We start from the raw sequence: 20,723 nt of genomic DNA on the forward strand, positions 1-20,723 counted from the left end.
ATTTAAATGGAGTCAGACAGAGGTGCCTGGGTGGCTCAGTCAGTTAAGTGTCTGACTTCGGTTCAGGTCATGATCTCGCTCACGGTTTGTGGGTTTGAGCCCCACGTCAGGCTCTGTGCTGACAGCTCAGAGCCTGGAGCCTGCTTCGGGTTCTGTGTCTCCCCCTTCCTCCGCCCCTCCCCCACTTGTGCTCCCTGCTCTCAAAAATAAATGAATAAACATTTAAAAAAATAAATAAATGGAGTCAGACAATATGTGGCCTTTTGTATCTGGCTTCCTCACTTAGCATAATGTTCTCAAGGTTTATATGTTATAGCACCTATCAAAACTTCATTCCTTTTTGTGGCTTTCATTTCATCACTGTATGATATGCCAGATTTTTTTTTGAGTGTTTTTAACGTTTATTTATTTTTGAGACAGAGAGAGCATGAATGGGGGAGGGTCAGAGAGAGAGGGAGACACAGAATCTGAAACAGGCTCCAGGCTCTGAGCTGTCAGCACGGAGTCCGACGTGGGGCTCAAACTCATGGACCGCGAGATAATAACCTGAGCCGAAGTCGGACGCTTAACCGACTGAGCCACCCAGGCGCCCCTTTTTTTTGAGTGTTTTTATTTTTATTTTTGAGACAGAGCCAGCACGAGATGGGGAGGGGCAGAGAGAGAGAGGGAGACAGAGAATCTGAAGCAGGCTCTGTGCTGACAGCAGAGAGCCCGACGCGGGGCTCGAATTCGCAAACTGTGAAATCATGACCTGAGCTGAAGTCGAATGCTTCCCTGACTGAGCCACCCTGGTGCCCCGATACACTACATTTTGTTTATCTAGTCATCGGCTGATGGACATTCGGGTTGTTTTTACTTCTGGCTCTTGTAAATAGTATTGCTAGGAGCATTCATGTACACATTTTTGTTTGAACACTTATTTTTGATTCCTTTGTGTATTTAAGTAGGGGTGGAATGGGTCATATGGTAACTCTGTCTTTAACTTGTCGAGAAACTACCAAACTGCTTTCCACTGTGCCATTTTACATTCTCACCAGCAGTGTATGAGAGCCCCAGTTTCCCCACATCCATCCCCATGACTCGCTGAGATGAAGGTAACAAATTGATTCTAAGCATTCTCTCAGCAAAGGCAATGGAAGACCACCCATGGTACTAGTAGGGTAAAAATGAACTAGAGGTACTGCTTTTTCTAATATCCATGCTTGAGAGAAATTTCTCCCGTGAGTTCCCATGGGAAACTTCACTGAATGATCCAACAGAAATATATATCGGGCGAATAGGTTGAGGATCTATTACGTGCGGAGCCCTGGGTTAGGCACTGGCTATTGCTAGACACGTGATTCTGGATAAGTAACTAACATCGCCATGCTTCAGTGTTCTCCTCTGTAAAATGGAGGTAAGATTAGTGCGCAGTTTATCAACAATACCGAACTATGGAAAGAGCCCACGTGTCCATCGACTGATAAATGCATAAAGAAGAAGTGGTATATATGTGTGTATATATATATATATATATATGTGTGTGTGTGTGTATATATATGTGTGTGTATATATATATGTGTGTGTATATATATATGTGTGTGTATATATATATGTGTGTGTATATATATGTGTGTGTATATATATATGTTTGTGTATATATATATGTGTGTGTGTGTGTGTGTGTATATATGTGTATATATATACATATATACACACACACACACACACACATATGTGTATATACACGCCATGGAATATTACTCAGCTATCAAAGGGAATGAAATCTTGCCATTTGCAATGATGTGGATGAGGCTAGAGGGTATTATGCTAAGCGGAATAAGTCAGACAGAGAAAGACAAATACCCTATGATTTCGCTCATATGTGGAACTTCAGAAACAAAACGGATTATATGGGAAGGGGAGAAAAAAGAGAGAGAGAGGGAAGCTAACCATATGAGACTCTTTACGATAGAGAACAAACTGAGGGTTGCTGGAGGACAGTTGGGTGGGGAGATGGACTAAATGGGTGACGGGCATTAAGGAGGGCACTTGTTGTGTTGAGCACTGGGTGTTATATGTAAGTGATGAACCACTAAATTCTACTCCTGAAAACAGTATTACACTATAGGTTAACTATCTAGACTTTAAATAAAAATTTGGAAAAAAAAAAGAAAGAAAATAATTTGTTCCTGCTTTCTAACTAAAAAAACCCCATAGTATGTAGTTGATCTGATTGTTCTGAGGGTGAAATAAGGAAATAAGATAATATCAAGTGCCTGGGACAAAGTAGGCTTCAAGAAACGTCATCACGATGGTGATGAAGAAGATGCTACCTGCCCTTTGGGGCTTACAGTTTAGTGTGTGTGTCAGGGGAGGAAGGAGACAGACAATAAACAAATAGACAACTAAAGCTATAATTACAAAACATGATGAGCTCTTTGAAGGAACTTAAAATCGTGCTGGGAGAGAGAATAACAGGGAGACTGCCACTCAGACCAGGTGGTCTGGAGGGTTTCTCTGTGAAGACACATTTAAGCCAGAGTCAACCATTTGCAGCATAAGGGGCAGAATTCTAGACAGAGGGAACAGCACGTGTTCAGTCTCTAAGATGAGAAAGAGGACGTGTGATTAAAAAGTCATGCAGGAGGCGTCAGATCGTGCAGGCTTTGGGAACCCTGGCAAGGATTCTAAGTGTAGCGGGAAGCTACCTAAGATTTTAAAGCAGAGAGGGGCATGTATACATTGATGGGAACTGGGTTTGGAGTGGGCGAGGATGGAGCAGGGAAACCAGTCACGCTGTTGAGCTGAGGCTGAAGCGTTGGACTAAAGTGGTGGCAACGGAGATGGATGGACATAAGGTGTATGTTGGAGCAGAAATAATGAGACTCGGTGACAAACTGGAAATGGAAGAAGGTAGGGCAGAGGGAGAAGAAGATGAAGGCTGACTGCCGGGTTTCTGGCTCTACCTGTGGGTGGTGCCATTTGGTGAAGGGGCGGAGGGGGGGGGAGGGAATTTGGGAGAGGAGGTCAAGGGTATGGGTCATGGCAAGTTTGAGGTGCCCATTCAGGATCCTTATATGAATTGCAGACTCTGTCCTTGGCACCGTGCCTAAAATGTGAAAGCATTTCTAACAAGAGGGGTACATTAGTCAGGCTTCTCCAGAGAAATAGAACCAATAGGAGACATAGAGGGCACATGGCTGACCCTTGAACAACGTGGGGGTTAGAGGTGCTGACTCCAGCACAAACACTGTTGATTCTCTGTGAGAAATGAAATGATTCATTTTCAGAAATACCAAATAAAAGCTGTGCTGTCCAGTTAGCAATAGGTTTACAACCTATTGGAAATAGGTACAAACCGCCCCCCACCCTCCGCCCACAATGGAGGACGAAACCCTTTCACACTTCACTTCCTGGTTCTTCTTCCCCTCTCCATCTTGCGGGCTTATTTTTGGTGGGCTTTGCAGTGAGCATGCACCCAAAGAACTGAAGTCTCTGTGGCACCTCAGGGGATATATATTTGTTCCAATTAGACTACTTTTTGGCCTTACATGAGCATAGGTGACTTCCGGGTAAGGCTGTACTTTCTGTAGTACTCAGCCAATGAGGAATCAGGGGACGGACTTGCACGGTAGGAGGTAAATTGCCTGCTGTAACTGCCCAGAGTGTGCCTGTCCATCAGACTCCCGCTCTTCCCAGAATGTTGATTAAAGCCTTGCTTCACTGTGCTCAGAGTCTCCTCATCCCTCCTTTGACTGGGGCAGTGGGCTTATTTCTCACACTTCCCAAAAACTTTACTAATGCCCTACTGGTGACTAAAAGCCATACTGATAACATAAACTGTTGATGAACGCATATTTTGTGTGCTGTGTGTATTACCTACTGTATTCTTACAATAAAGTAAGTTGGAGAAAAGAAAAAAAATTTTTAATGTTTTATTTGTTTTTGAGAGAGAGCAAGCTGGGAAGGAGCAGAGAGAGGGGGATAGAGGATCTGCATTGACAGTAGTGAGCCTGATATGGGGCTCAGGAACTGTGAGATTATGACTTGAGCTGAAGTTGGACAACCTAAGGAAAAGAAAACACATTTCCAGAACTTTACTATATTTACTGAAAAAAAATCCCACATAAGAATGGGAGGGGGAACCACCGGGTTGGCTGAGTCAACAGGGAGCTGTTGCTCGACCCGGTCTCAGCCTGGCACTGGGGCTCGGCCTCCCACACATAAGTGGGCCCACACAACTCAAACCTGTGTTGTTCAAGTTTCAATAAGAAAAGAATTTATTGGGGCGCCTGGGTGGCTTAGTTGGTTAAGCATCCAACTTTGGCGGAGGTCATGATCTTGCAGCTCATGAGTTCGAGCCCCACATTGGGCTCTCTGCTGTCAGCACAGAGCCTGCTTCAGATCTTCTGTTTCCCCCTCTCTCTGCCCCTACCTTCTCCTCTCAAAAAATAAACATGAAAAAAAGGAAGGAAGGAAGGAAGGAAGGAAGGAAGGAAGGAAGGAAGAAAATAATGTATTGCAGGAACTGGCTCCCATGGTTAGGGACACTTGGAGTCTCACAGTCTGTTGTCTGCAGTCTGCAGAGCCAGGAAAGCTGGTGGAATAATTCAAGTCTGAAGACCAGACATCCAGGAAAAGGAGGTGGCTATTGGTTTCAGTCCCTAAATCTGAAGGCCCGAGAAGCAGTAGCCCCAGTGTCTGAGGCAGGACTAGATGGAGTTCCCAGCTCAAGAAGAGAGAGAATTTGCCCTTCCTTTACCTGTTTGTTCTCTCTGGACCCCCAGGGGTGAGGAGTCTGCCCACATGGGTAAGATTAGGTCAACTCCAGCAGCTCAATCAAATGCTAATCTCATTCAGAAACCTGACACACACCCAGAAATGAAGTTTTACCAGCTCTTTGAGCATTCCTTAAAACAGTGATCAAAAAATCTCCCAAACACAAGAGTCCAGGACTGGATGGCTTTCCGGGGGAATTCTACCAGACATTTAAAGAAGAGTTAACACCTATTCTTTTGAAGCTGTTCCCAAAAATAGATATGAAAGGAAAACTTCCAAACTAATTCTATGAGGCCAGCATTACATGGATTCCAAAACCAGACAGAGATGCCACTGCAAAGGAGAACTACAGACCAATTTCCATGATGAAGCGTGGATGCAAAAATTCTCAACAAGATACTAGCCCGCTGGATCTTTATAAGAATTATTCACATGATCAAGTGGGATTTGTTCCTGGGATGCAGGGCTGGTTCAATATCCACAAATCAATCAATGTGATACATCACATTAATAAAAGAAATGATAAGAACCAATGATCCTCTCAATAGATGTTGAAAAAGCATTTGACAAAATATGGCATCGTTTCTTGATAAAGACCTTTAAGAAAGTAGGCATAGAAGGATCATACCTCAAGAGCATAAAGGCCATGTATGAAAGACCCACCACTAATATCATCCTTAATGGGGAAAAACCAAGAGCTTTCCCCTTAAGGTCAGGAACATGACAAGGATGTCCTCTGTCACCATTATTATTCAACATAGTATTGGAGGTCCTAGCCTCAGCAATCAGACACATAAAAGGCATCCAAGTTGGCAAGGAGGAAGTCAAACTTTCACTCTTTGCAGACGACATGATACTCTATGTGGAAAACCCAAAGGACTCTCCCCCCTCCCAAACTGCTCGAACCGATAACATGAATTCAGCAATGTCACAGGACATAAAAATCAATGTACAGAAATTGGTTGCATTTCTATACACCAATAATGAAACAGCAGAAAGAGAAATCAAGGAATTGATCCCATTTACAGTTGCACCAAAAACCAAAAATACCTCGGACTAAACCTAACCACAAAGGTGAAAAATCTATACACTGAAAACTATAGAAAGTTTATGAAAGAAATGGAAGAACTCGCAAAAAAAAGGAAAAATATTCCATGCTCATGGATTGGAAGAACAAATATTGTGAAAATGTTGATACTACCCAAAGCAATCTACATATTCAATACAATTCCTATCAAAGCCACACAAGCATTCTTCATAGAGCTAGAACAAACAATGCTAAAATTTGTATGGAACAAGAAAAGACCCCGAATAGCCAAAGCAATCCTGAAAAAGAAAACCAAAGCTGGAGGCATCACATTTCTGGACTCCAAGCTGTATTACAAAGCTATAATCGTCAAGACAGTATGGTACTGGCACAAAAACAGACACATAGACCAATGGAACAGAATAGAGAACCCCGAGATGGACGCACAAACATATAACAAACTGATCTTTGACAAAACAGGAAAGAATATCCAGTGGAAAAAAGACAGTCTTTTCAGCAAATGGTGTTGGGAAAACTGGACAGCGACATGCGGAAGAATGAACCTGGACCACTTTCTTCCACCATACACAAAAATAAGCTCAAAATGGATGAAAGACCTAAATGTAAGACAGAAAGCCATCAAAATCCTGGAGGAGAAAACAGGTAACAACCTCTTTGACCTCGGCCACAGCAACTTCTTATGAGACATATCTCCAGAGGCAAGGGAAACAAAAGCAAAAATGAACTATTGGGATCTCATCAAGATCAAAAGCTTCAGCACAGGCGAAGGAAACAATCAGCAAAACTAAAAGGCAACCGACAGAATAGGAGGTATTTGCAAATGACATATCAGATAAAGGGTTAGTATCCAAAATCTATAAAGAACTTATCAAACTCAACACCCAAAAAACAAATAATCCAGTGAAGAAATGGGCAAAAGACATGAATAGGCACTTCTGCAAAGAAGACATCCAGATGGCCAACCGACACATGAAAAAATGTTCCACATCACTCATCATCAGGGAAATATAAATCAAAACCACAATGAGATACCACCTCACACCTGTCAGAATGGCTAACATGAACAACTCAGGCAAAAGAGATGTTGGCGAGGATGCGGCAAAAGAGGATCTCTTTTGCACTGCTGGTGGGAATGCAAGCTGGTGCAGCCACTCTGGAAACCGGTATGGAGGTTCCTCAACGAGTTAAAAATAGAAGTACCCTACGACCCAGCAATTGCACTACTAGGCATTTATCCACGGGATACAGGTGTGCTGTTTCAAAGGGACACATGCACCGCCATGTTTATAGCAGCACTATCAACAATAGCCAAAGTGTGGAAAGAGCCAAGGGTACATCGACTGATGAATGGATAAAGAAGATGTGGTATATACACACACACACACACACACACACACACACACACACAATGGAATATTACTCAGCGATGGAAAAGAGTGAAATCTGCCATTTGCAGCAATGTGGATGGACTAGAGAGTATTATGTTAAGTAACATCAGTCAATCAGAGAAAGACAAATACCATATGATTTCACTCATATGTGGAACTTATGATACAAAACAGATGAATATAAGGGAAGGGAAGCAAAAATAATATCAAAACAGAGAGGGAGACAAGCCATAAAAGACTCTTAAATACCGAGAACAAATTGAGGGTTGCTGGAGAGGTGTCGGGTGGGGGGATGGGCTAAATAGGCAAGGGGCATTAAGGAGGACACTTGTTGGGATGAACACTGGGTGTTATATGAAAACGATGAATCACTAAATTCTGTTCCTGAAATCGTTGTTACACTATATGGATCCACTATAAACCCACTAACTTGGATTTAAATTAGAAAAAAAAATAAAACAAAAGGAGAGAATGTGCCCAAGGTCTGGACAAAAGTGTGAATGCTATGCTGTGGGAACCAAGAGGTTTCAGGCTCTAATTTCATTTCAAAGTCTCAATCAGAATATACTCTGGTTTCTCTTCAAATCGTACGAATCTTTCACGTCTTACTAAAGATTTCTGTGGAGAGGAACAACTCTGAGTCTTAAGCCAACTTTTCGAGGCCTTCTTTTAACAGGGCCATATATATCATTTCAAGATAAGGCTTCTGAGGGGCGCCTGGGTGGCTCAGTCGGTTGAGCGCCGACTTCGGCTCAGGTCATGATCTCGTGGTCCGTGAGTTCGAGCCCTGCATCGGGCCCCTGTGCTGACAGCTCAGAGCCCGGAGCCTGTTTCAGATTCTGTGTCTCCCTCTCTCTGACCCTCCCCTGTTCATGCTCTGTCTCTCTCTGTCTCAAAAATAAATAAACGTTAAAAAAAAAATTAAAAAAAAAAAAAGATAAGGCTTCTGAGGTGTGCCTGGCTGGCTAAGTCAGTGGAGCATGCAACTCTCGATCATGGGGTTGTGGGTTTGAGCCCCACATTGGGTGTACAGATTGCTTAAAAATAAAATCTTTAAAAAAAATCTCAGAGTCATATTGGTACTTGGACTTTTTGACTTCAAACTGAAAATATCACATTACAATCATTCCCCTGGGCCGAGCCTGATGGCAGTTCCTGTCCTTCAAACTACATTGACTACCTTTTTGGTTTCTTTATATATTTAAGCTGAATAAACCAGAATATAGGTACAAAAATGTGGAAATGTTACATCCTATACTGAGAACATTACTATTCAGCGATAACATAGCACAGAGCCTAATACAAGATGGTTACTCAAGTATTTTAATGAACTGATACTCTACAAATACACACAGGAACCCTGCCCAAATCTGGAAAATAATTTAAGCCTGTGAACAAAGTCTGAAAACACACACACACACAAACCTTGGTACCAGTACAGAACTTTTAGCGCTTTAATTTTAGTTAGTAAATCAATCTCTGGTCAAGGACAATCTGGCCCCATCTTGCTGTGGTTTTCAGAAGCATCTCAGATTTCCTTGCTCGTATGTCCCATGTTTCAGTTACCATTGCTGCGTAACACATCATCTCAAAACTCAGCAACAATCATTCTATTATGTCGTATGTCTTAGGGGGCAGGAATTCAGGAAGGCCTCTGCTGGGTGGTTCCCATCTCGGAGTCCCTCATGCTGGTACCACAGGTGGAGGCTGTGGTCAGGAGAAGGCAGGGGAGCTGGCGAGCTGGGGCCTCTGGACGTGGGCTGGGCATTATTCTTGCTTCTCGGAGTCTCAGATCCTCTCAGGTGGTGGCTAATGTGAGTTAGTTCCAGTTACCTCACAACATGGTGGCCTCAGGGCAGTTGCACTGCTTTCTTTACACGGCAGCTCAAGCTTCCAAACGAGTGTTTCAGGAGAACCAGATGGGAGTTGCATCCCCTTTTATGACCTGACCTTGGAAGTCACAGAGCTGTGCTGTGTCCCAAGCACTCCTAGATGAAAGGTATGTCATCGAAAGAACGGCATGTAAGATGGGAGATGATGTCGTTGCCATTTTTGGAGAATATGGTCCACCAGATCCCACAAACCCAAGATTCTTTTAACAGTTTCTTTTGTATTTGTTTTTGTTTTAACTCAGCTCAGAGGCAACTTAAAACTTACCTTTGGACTTGTCTGCTCTGGATTTGCTAGCTAGAATGCAATCATAAATCATAAACATAGATCTAGGATTTTTCAGGTTACCTATTTCTTCCTAAGTGAGGTTTTGCAGATTGTGTCTTTCAAAGAATTTGTTCGTTTCATTTAAATTGTAGAATTATTGGCATAGAATTCATAATAGTCCATTATTAGCCTTTCAATGTCAGCGGATTCTGTAGTCATGTCTGGTCATTCATTTGTAATATTGATTAATTTGTATCTTTTCTTATTTTCCTGATCACTGGCTAGAGGCTTATCAATTTTATTAATCTTTTTGAAAAAATCAGGGTTTGATTTTATTGATTTTCTTTCTATTATTTTCCAGATTTCTACTTACACTGGTTTGGGCTTTTATCATTATTTCTTTTCTTCTGTTTTTCTGGTTTCATTTTTTTAAAAAAAATATTTATTTATTGATGGGGGGAGAGAGAGAGAGAGGGAGAGAGAGAGAGAGAGACATCCCAAGCAGAGACTTTGAGCTCAAACTCACGAAATGAACCATGAGATCATGACCTGAGCTGAAATCAAGAATCAGATGCTTTACTCACTGAGCCACCCAGGTTCCCCTCTTCTGTTTTTCTAGTTTCTTACAGTGGAAATTTAGATAATTGGTTTGAGTACTTTCCTTTCTATTTTTTTCCTTCCTTTGTAATAGAATGTTCAATGATATAAATTTTCCTTAAATATTTAACTGCCCACAAATTTTGATATGTTGTGTTTTCATTTTCATTCAGTTCATAATACTTTCTAATTTCCCTTCATGATATCTTCTTTGACACAGGGATCATTTAGAAGTGTGTTGTTTAATTTTCAGCTGTTAGGGTTTGAGGCTCCCATTATTGATTTCTAATTAAATTCTCTCATGCTCATAGAATATACGTTGTATGGTTTCCATCCTTTTAAATTTACTGAGACTTATTCTATGACCCAGAATATGGTCAAATTTATCAGGTGTTCCGTGCATACTTTAAAAAAAAAAGTGTATTCTTTTATTGTTGGGTATGTTCTATCACTGTCATTAGGAAAAGTTGGTTGACCTTGTTCACGTCTTCTGTATCCTTCTGTATACAGTGCCGCCACCCCCACCTAGACTTCCCCATCATCATCATCCTGCTCCAGAGTGGTACATTTGTTACAATCCATGAACCAACATCAACACATTGATTGATGCATGACAAGATCACCCAAAGGCCATTATTTACCTCAGGGTTTACCCTGGGTGTTGTATGGGTTTTGACAAACGTATAATGACATATGTCCACCATTATAGTATCATACACAATAGTTTCACTGCCTTAAAAATTCCCTGTGCTCCCCGATTCTTCTCCCCTCTTTCCCTAAGTCCCTGGAAACCACTCATCTACTGTCTCTATAGTTTGCCTTTTTCAGAATGTCATATAGTTAGAATCATACAATCCATAGCTTTCCAGGCTGGCTTCCTTCTCGGTAATACGCATTTAAGATTCCTCCATGTCTTGATAGATTCCTCCATGGTTGATTCCTCCATGGTTGATAGCTTTTTTGTTGTCGTTCTGAATAATGTCCCATTGTCCAAATGTAACACAGCTTACTTATTCACTCACCTACTGAAGGACATCTTGGTTGCTTCCAAGTTTTGGCAATCATGAATAAAGCTACTCTAAACATCACATGCAGGTTTTCACGTGGACCTAAGTTTTCAACTCATTTGGTAAATGCCAAGGAGAATGATTGTTGGATATGGTAAGAATATGCTTAGTTTTGTAAGAAACCACTAACCATCTTTCAAAGTGGCTGTACCCTTTTGAATCCCCACCAGCAATGAATGGGAGTTATTTTTCCACATCGTCACCAGCATTTGTTGTCGTCAATGTTTTGGATTTTCACCATTCTAATAGGTGGGTAGTAACATCTCGTTTTCATCCTTTTAACTTGTCCGTCATTACACTTAAAGTGAGTTTCTTATACACAACACACAGTTGGGACTTGCTTTTTTATTTACTCCGACAATCTCAGTTTTAAAGTATAAATTCACATTCAATGTGATCATCCATAGGGTTGAGTTTAAATCTACAGTCTTGCTATTTCTTTTCTATTTTCTCCTGTTTTTCATTTTCCTCCTTCTCTTCTTTTTGATGAAATACTTTGCATGACTCCCTTTAATCTTAATTATTATCTTATTTGTTGTATATCTTTTTTCCCTTTAGTGGCTGCTTTAGTGTTTACAGTGTACATCTTTCATTTTTTTTTTTTAAATTTATTTTGAGAGAGAAAGCGCAAGGCAGGAAGGAGGAGAGAGAGAGAGGAGTGAGAGAGAATCCCAAGCAAGCTCTGCACTGTCAGTGCAGAGCCTGATGCAGGGCTTGAACCCAAGAACTATGAGATCATGAACTGAGCCGAAGTCAGACACTTAACTGACTGAGCCACCCAGGTGCCCCTAGAGTGTACTTCTTAAAATGTATCACAATCTACCTTCAACTAACATCACACCACTCCATGCATTTTATGAGGACTTACAACCAATTTTGTACCATTGTCATGCATTTTATTTTTATAGAGGCTGTAATCCCCACAATACATTTTTACCATTTTGGATATTTTTTCTTTTTAACGTTTATTTATTTTTGAGACAGAGAGAGACAGAGCATGAACAGGGGAGGGGCAGAGAGAGAGGGAGACACAGAATCTGAAACAGGCTCCAGGCTCTGAGCTGTCAGCACAGAGCCCGACGCGGGGCTCGAACTCACGGACCGCGAGATCGTGACCTGAGCAGAAGTCGGACGCTTAACCGACCGAGCCACCCAGGCGCCCCCCATTTTGGATATTTTAATTCCTCTGTATCAAAATTTCTGTCAGCTTTGGTAAAAAAATTATTTTGCTCTTGTTCTTCAAAGATATTTTTGGCAAATACAAATTCTAGGTTGATAGGTTTTTGTTCCAGCCATTATTTCTTAAAAGTCTTTCTCTGTTACCCCTCCCTCTCCTCTCTCTCTGGGTCTCCAATTACATGTTGTTAGGTCACTTGATATGGTCTCCCAGCTTACGGAGGCTCTGTTCATTTCTTCCATCTTTCATTTGGGGTCATTTCTTACTGCTATGTTCTCAAATTTACTAGTCTTTACTTCTGCAGTGTCTCATCAGTTTATTGCACCTAGTATATTTTTCATTTCTCGAGAATCTTGATTTGGGGTTTTAAAACTTTATCTCCCATTCTTTCCTTATTATGGTTAAGTTTTCCTCTACTTTTCTGTACATACACAGACTATAATAGTTTTATTAACAAACTTGTGGGGCGCCTGGGTGGCGCAGTCGGTTAAGCGTCCGACTTCAGCCAGGTCACGATCTCGCGGTCCGTGAGTTCGAGCCCCGCGTCGGGCTCTGGGCTGATGGCTCAGAGCCTGGAGGCTGTTTCCGATTCTGTGTCCCCCGCTTTCTCTGCCCCTCCCCCGTTCATGCTCTGTCTCTCTCTGTCCCAAAAATAAATAAAAAACGTTGAGAAAAAAAATTTAAAAAAAAAAAAAAAAACAAAAAAAACCAAACTTGTCTACTAGTTCCATCATTGCTTTTATTTCTAGTTCAGTTTCTATTTTTTTTTTTTTTCTAGTGAAGGGTCATAATTTTCTGCTTCTTTACATGACTGATCATTTTTTGTTGGATGCTAGACATTGTAATTTTTCCATTGTTGGTTACTGGATTTTGTTGTATTCCTTTAGTGATAGATTAGGTTCAGTCACGCAATTTAGTTACCTGGAATCAGTCTGATTTTAAGATTTTATTATTTTTTTAAAAAGTTTTGCGACAGAAAGCACATACACAAATGGGGGGAGGGGTGGAAAGAAAGGGAAAGAATCCCAAGCAGGCTCCGTGCTCAGCACAGAGCCCAATGGGGAGCTCAATCCCATGACCCTGGGATCATGACCTGAGATGAAATTGAGTCAATCAACGGACTGAGCCACCCAGGTGCCCCACAGGACAAATGTATCTGACCAAAGGACTTAACATGCAGAATATATAAAGAATTCCTATAAACTGGTAATAAAGACAACCCAATAAAAAATGAGCAAAACACTTGAGGACATTTCACAAAATATGTATAGGTCAAAAGGCATATGAAAAGTAATGATGACCAGTGGGTCATCATTGAAATGCAAATTAAAGACACAAGGTACCACTACACATCCACCAAAATTGCTAAAACTGAAGACTGACAGCCAAATATTGATGAAGATTCAGAACAACTGGGTCTCTCATAGGTAGGGGTATAAAGTAGTACAACCACTTTTGAGAACTGTCTGTTTCGAATAAAATTAAACATACAACTATTCTCTATGACCCAGTAATCCAAGGTATGTAGCCAAGAATGAAAGAATATGTCTACAAAGAGATTTGCATGTTCACAGTTTTATTCACAACAGTCCCCATATTGGAAACAATCCAAATGTCTACCAACAAGAGAATGAATAAACAAGTTTGTACAATATACTACTACTCATTACGAAAATGGAACAGATTACTGGCATATCCAACATGGATGAATTTCAAAACCTTATGTTGAAAGAAGGCAGACACAAGAAAGTACTATATACTGTTTGATTCCATTTGTAAAAAGTTCAAGAGCAGGTGCAAGTAATATATGGTGATGGGAAGTACAGTGATTGCTTCTGGGGTAGGGAGCCACTGACTGAAAAGGGGCACAGGGGAACTTTCTGCGGTGATGGTTAAGAAGCTGGAAATAATCGCAATTTGGGTAAAGTTAACATATGTATACATTTGTCAGGACTTATCCCAACACACTGCCTATTTAAGATCTGGGTTTTAGTTTTGTTTTGTAACCTGGATTTAGGTCAGTTTGAAAACAAAAACTGAGAAGAAACGTACTGATGATGATCTCTTAAACTAAGTGACGGGCGCACACAGGGATGCTCTTTAATCTGTAAACATATGCTACATATGCCTAACTCTGTGTATTAACAACAGAATTGTCTTCACAAGTGGAGACATAGGCGGCCACCTAAAAGCCTTTTTTCTAGGTCTACTCAGAGATTTTGATATGGCATATAGTTTTTTTCTAAAGGCATTGAAAAAGCCATCAATAGAGTTAAATGTGTTTCATAAATAATCTTACATTCTGTGCAACTAATCCATCTAATAAAACGGAGTCCTCTTGCAACGAAGACTGTGTTTACCTTTAGGTAAATAATCTTGTATGTTATTTTCTCTTCTGGAGATATGCACGTGTATAAAAAATTTACATTATTTGCAGATACCGTGTAGCATTTAACACTTAATCACTGGAAAAAGTCAGTCTCTCTAGATGTACTTTTCAGTTTTTATGCTAATACTTACAATTCTAGGTACTTTTTTTTCCTCGCTATTTTAAGGGAATTATTTAAACTGTATTTGCCTCAGTTTGTCCTATGAACTTTGGTTTTACTGACTCTAAATATTTTGGGTAACTACTACTGTGGAGGCGTTGTAACTCCATTCCAGGTACAATGGAGACTATAGTGTCAAGGAGCAACCATGGAAATGAGTTACAAGATATTTAATCAATTAAACTTCATACAAGCATTTCCAAACTTTTAACAATCTGTTTGCTTTAAATATTTGAGGACTTTAAAAAAAAATCATGAAAATATTCTCTTTAAAAATACTAAAAGATAAGACTGTCTCATGAGTTTTGAAGTCAATTTCCTCTATATAAAAAACTTCGGAGTTTTGTGTCAGCGATAAAATAAAAAATATTGCTAACTTTGTGGATAACTAAGAAATTTAGCACTGCACTCAATTTCTAGAATAAATGGATACTTCTTAAATCAATTAAAATGAGCCTCCTGGGGCTTTGCTTGAAATTTTTGTGGTTATGAAGTTTGCAGCATATCTAACATTTAAAATTCATTTTTGAGACATTACTACTGAATAGACACAAACTATTCTTCCAAGGCTGTTTCCCCAAGATGAGTATTTCTGCAATTTTGCTACTGCCCAGGTAACCACTGCTGTTTGGCTTCGAGTCACATGGAAGTGGAAAGTAAAAAAACATTTAGCACACATTTCACTCTTATTTTTTCTATAAAAATATAACTCTTTATTAAATAACATGCACAAATATCAACTAGTCATTTATTAAACAGATATGATTTAGAACAAGATTTAAAGAAATACAAATCCTTAGGTACAATTTAGTATCTTGTTCATGATATTTGAATAGTTAAAAAAAAATCACTGATTAAACTAACCATCCTTTATTTCTCTTTCAGAATCCTAAATCTTTTTAGGTATATACCCCATTCCAAGTTTTTTCCTAGCATTTCAGAGCTTCAGAAAATCTTTAATATCAAAGCTCTTAACTACTTAAGTATAGATTCCCACCAAGAAGACATTCACTTTTCTTTTAAGCTATCCGATTAGCTTTGAGTCACTTTACAAAGGAAATCTGCAGAAGCAGAATCATGGCAGAGAGGCTCCAGCAACTTGAGGCACCACTGAAGAGGGTGAGAACTGGAGTTAGTACTTAAAAAGCTGGGACAACTAAAATATGCCAGATTCCTGCTTTCTTGCTTTTTCTCTTCTGCAGCTTGTTCTGTTTGGCCAAGGAGTGATTTTTCTCCCCCTTTTCCAGTTGGACCCTCAGAACAAAATGCTGTATACATTTATCCCTCTCATATTTTCTATGACTTCAATGCTCAATGATCTGGTTTTTTATTTTTCGGCAAAAGTATAAACAAAATTTGCATTAATTTTTTCATATTAAAAAGTATTGCTTTTATAAATTAGCTTTTCATGTTCCCAGCCTTAATAAACTTAACTTCAACAAAACCAGTGCTTCAAAATCTACCCTGCCTTTCTTGGCCCCATCTGTCCAATAAAAAAAGGCCCAAATCTTTCATCTAAATTTCTAAAGAACACTACATCCAACCTTTATAATAAAGTCCTTGCACTGTGTACTTTTTACACGTGCTGCTTTATTGCGCATGCCAAGTACAGTATGAATTAAAATATAAATTGACGTAAAAATTCAAAAACCCCTAAGCTTAATATATACCTTTGCACTCAAAAACTTCAATTTTTACATTCTCTCCCATTAGCTGGGATTTCCAACTTGCATGCTGAGTTTAAGTCACTTTATTCCTCATATATATGCTTTTCACTTTTCTCTACCAGAATAAAAAACATCCAGTATTAGTTTATAATTCAAGAACATACTGTGGGAAGTTCTGTAGATTTTATCCCATATACTTATGTTCACTTTTACATATAACCTAATTTTCCTTTCAAAAATGTTTAAGTAGTTTAGATTTCAGATCTGAAATATTCCTGAATATTTAATCTACCTCACTGTATAGGAGAAACTGGACTTTTTTCTAAGTATATTGCTAATTATTTTATTAAAAACATCATACCAAATCTTATTTTAATTATAAAATTCTGAAAATTACATTTTGCAACTTGATACAAGGAAAAAATACAACATATTAATCAATTTTTCATAAACACTGCAGAGATTGATTGGAATATGCCTGTTTCTTGTATTTATTTGGACTACCAAGTAGCTCTTTTTTTGATTTGAGTACTGTTTTTATTTTAAAAGTGCAAAGGTTATTAAGCTTAAAACATTATATTTAAGCAATGTAAAAAAGTTTTACAATGATTTAACATGACCAATAAAATTTATTAAACATATTTACATATATTCACAGATTCTTTCATACTTGAGTATTAAAATAGACATTTACAATTTCAGAATTTTCATTCAAAGGCATTTTGGGAGAGGGGAACAGGTTCTACCGTGAGATGAAAAAAGAGCTGTTTCTTTGTATGACTAATTCTAAATAATATGTCCAACATAGTGAGTCATAGGTACTATCCCAGGAGACTGGCATGAAAACACCCTACACTACTTTAGGCATCGCTTATGGAGAGAGTTAAATTATAGGAAGCATGCAGTACAACTAAGTCACAACCTTTACAGTTATGGTGATGAAAACAAGCTAACTCAAACACATGCATGCCTTATTTAAAAGTTTTGCTACGTGAACACACTACCACTACACTCCATACAAACTACAACTTTGGTCCAAGAAAACATCAGACAGAACAGTTTTACAATTATTTCTTTGTACATGTTTTGACTACCAATCCCTTTGTATACATTCTGACCATTAATTACAAGATTTACATCTGCACAATATGTATAAAATAAGTTATTAAAAAGGAAGACAATATTAAAACTTTTGAAAAGAAAACTGTACAGTTAATTTACAGATATAATAAACTGAAGAAATTTTGTGCCACGTTTTTCTTCCACATTAGAAACTATTTGGTAGGAACTGAACCTTTTAGTTTACGGACAGATTTTAATAAAACTTGAAAGAGATGTGAAGACTAGTGGTTACCTTGTTACTTAGGAGTGCTAACAACTTTCGGTGCTGTTAGCAGATTCTCAACTTTTAAAGTATCTCCCTCAGTCGGCCAACATGCTCTAATGCAATAGTTACCTCTCACCAATATAAATAATAGATTTCAGTTAGAAACTGTTTGGACCTTGGATCCAAAATAATTCTCTTTTCGTTGTTTACAAAATGACAGTGTTTACTACATAACCAACTTCAGTCAAACTTTACTCAACAACTGTAAAGGCAGAATAGCAGTATTTTTCTCAAAGGCAGTGTTCCACAGTTTAAGACTCTTGAGCCGCATCAGTTTAAGACGATACCACCGGAAGTAACGGTTGCTATATAGGAGTCAATTCAAAATCATCATTAACATCAACGAGGGGAACATAAAACTCCTGGATCTCATAAATGCTGAGAGATTTATAGGTGGCAGGATCAAGTTCCTGGAGTTTGAGCTGCCATTCTAATCTCTGGACGGCATTTAAAGCTGCAGCTTCATGTTGTTGCCTCATTAAAAGACAGGTCTATTGAAAAGAAGAGAAGAGTTAAGAGACTGCTCTATTAAATTTGCTTTGTTTAAAAATTAAGCTCATCCACAGACTCTCTGAGGAGTGTCTGAATTACACATCCATTTCTGCTCTACCTGGTCTGTATCTATATGCTATTTCTGGGTCTGCAACTTTCCGAGTGTCTAATCTCAGACTTTAACTCGAAACTGCTCTTTCAATGAAGGAGATTTCATATTATCAAAGAATCATGAACACCCAGGAAGTGATTTTTGAAATGATTCAAAATCTCAAACCAAATAATTTTCTTTATGAATTTACTTTGCAGGACGTATCCTTTCTCTTATCGCTCTCCCATTCTTTCACGTTACAACTATAACCAGACTTGTATTTTGGACAGTAAGCATGAAGATGCCCCTTAGAAACTGCTTCTGTGACAGTTTCGTTTTTTACTACACTGGTCCTGAAAAGGGGACTTGTGGTCTTTATTTTCCTTTACCTTCTGACTGTAGCTGGCATGAGGATGCCTAATTGCTATCTCCTTTCCTAGTCACTCCTCTCTAACAGAGCTGCAATTTCCATTTAAGGGGGAAGCATCCATTTAAACTGAATTTCTAAACATACGTACCTTTAATTTGTCAAATTTATCATCCACATCTTGCAACCAAGACATGAACTGTCTTGCGTTAAAGCGATCCCTCACAGAAGTTTTACTGTCATCAGACTGAAAAAGAATGTAAGTAGTTAATACTACCCAATAACCCACTTTAAAACCTATATGCCATCCTATCATTCTATGGTGTGATGGAATGATGGAAACAGATTTTGAAAAAGGATAATATAATTTGGGTATTTAAAAAGTTTGATAAAGCCTTTAGTTCCATATTAAATAGACAGATTATTACCAGAATTTCTAGGAAGCTGAGTTTAGTTGTTAAATAGAATCCTATTGCCTTGTGAGTCAAAGACGATTCTCAAAAAAGGCATCTTATATTAAGTACCACACCTATGACATTCTTATTCAAGTATACTTGATTTCACATCTTCTTTTAATGCTAATGTTTACCATGTGTAGGGAGAAAGAGTGTTAAGGTGGGAGACAGGACTTTGAGGCCAACATTTTTTCCAGGACCAATATTTTGGAGCGACCATAAAGAAATTCTGGATCAACTCTTAAGAACACTAGTTTTGGAATTAAGAGAGGCTGTATTCAAATGTCAGCTTTGTGTCTTACTGTGTGATCTTGAACTATTTACGTACTCTCAATTTTCTATTCTGTAAAACGGAAAGGAGTACGTTTTTTTAAACATTTTAAAAAATGTTTACTCATTTTGAAAGTGTACACGAATGGGGGAGGGGCAGAGAGAGAGAGAGAGAGAGAGACGGAGCGGGGGGAGGGAGGGAGGGAGAAACCCAGGCAGGTTCTGCACTGTCAGCACAGAGCCCTGACATGGGGCTCAATTCCATAAACCTCGAGATCAGGACCTGAGCTGAAATCAAGAGTTGGATGCTTAACTGACTGAGCCAACCAGGTGCCCCTCTCATCTGTCATTTTATCAGAAATGTCAACGTGTTCTGATCCTGTGGCCTTCCATCTCGATTTCCAGTTGTGCTATGGATTAGTTTTTATTTTGACATGTCTTTTGTTATTTCAATAAGTTTTGGGAGAAATAAAAAATAAACAGGTATGTTTACTCAACCATTCTGAACTAGAAATCTTAAAGACTTTCCTTGTAGCTTGATTTACATTGTCCTAAAATTAATTTCATTACTCTATAATTGCACGCAACTTTAAAAGACTGCTTCGGATTCGGTGTCTCCCTCTCTCTCTACCCCTAACCCGCTCGCATTCTGTCTCTGTCTCTCTCAAAAATAAATAAACGTTAAAAAACAAAACAAAACAAAAAAAAAAAACACCTCAAAATAGTACATGGTCTAGTCCAGCCTTTAGTAACACAATTAAACTGTTCATTTCAGTTATTAAAAATCACTCATTCTTCTGTTTAAATTCTTTAAAGCTGTATTATGTAAAGTCCCTCAGTGGCATTTCCAGTGTTTATTTCCTCAGAGTCAAATAGTTCTTTCTTAAGATCCAATTATTCTTTTTTTTTTCTTAATTTTTTTTTAAGGTTTATTCATTTTTCAGAGACAGAGCGTGAGCCGGGTAGGGGCAGAGAGAGGGGGACACAGAATCTGAAACAAGCTCCGGTCTCTGAGCTGTCCGCACACAGCCCGACGCAGAGCCAGAACTCACGGAGGGCGAGATCATGACCTGAGCCGAAGTCAAGACACCCAACCAAATGAGGCACCCAGGCGCCCCAAGATCCAATTAATTCTTAATAGCTTTTTCAAATATCTGAATAGTTTCATTTGGATAAAAATGGTTGGTGATTTTAAGAGTCTGAAATCTACTGATCTAGTTTAATCTTTTTTTTTTTTTTTTTTATAAAAC

At 39.0% G+C, this 20,723-nt stretch overlaps 1 protein-coding gene and 1 non-coding gene across 6 annotated transcripts in view; one reads left to right on the forward strand and one right to left on the reverse strand.

Moving 5' to 3' along the window:
- The first annotated feature begins 7,761 nt into the window (after positions 1–7,761).
- LOC122471111 lies at positions 7,762–7,877 on the forward strand. The gene has a single exon (XR_006294119.1). It is a non-coding gene; the product is annotated as a U5 spliceosomal RNA (small nuclear RNA).
- Positions 7,878–13,754: 5,877 nt separating this feature from the next.
- The window catches only part of ANKRD12 (ankyrin repeat domain 12), a 129,545-nt gene continuing 122,576 nt past the window's right edge, over positions 13,755–20,723 (reverse strand). For all 5 annotated transcript variants that reach the window (XM_043558296.1, XM_043558293.1, XM_043558297.1 and 2 more), the window contains 2 exons: positions 18,900–18,995; positions 13,755–18,289 (listed from right to left, as the gene is read on the reverse strand). In XM_043558296.1, the coding sequence (XP_043414231.1) occupies positions 18,104–18,289; positions 18,900–18,995 (282 nt within the window). In that variant the 3' untranslated portion in view covers positions 13,755–18,103. The remainder of the gene's footprint in view (positions 18,290–18,899; positions 18,996–20,723) is intronic.

Source organism: Prionailurus bengalensis, chromosome D3 (assembly GCF_016509475.1).
Source record: "Prionailurus bengalensis isolate Pbe53 chromosome D3, Fcat_Pben_1.1_paternal_pri, whole genome shotgun sequence".
NCBI lineage: Eukaryota > Metazoa > Chordata > Mammalia > Carnivora > Felidae > Prionailurus > Prionailurus bengalensis.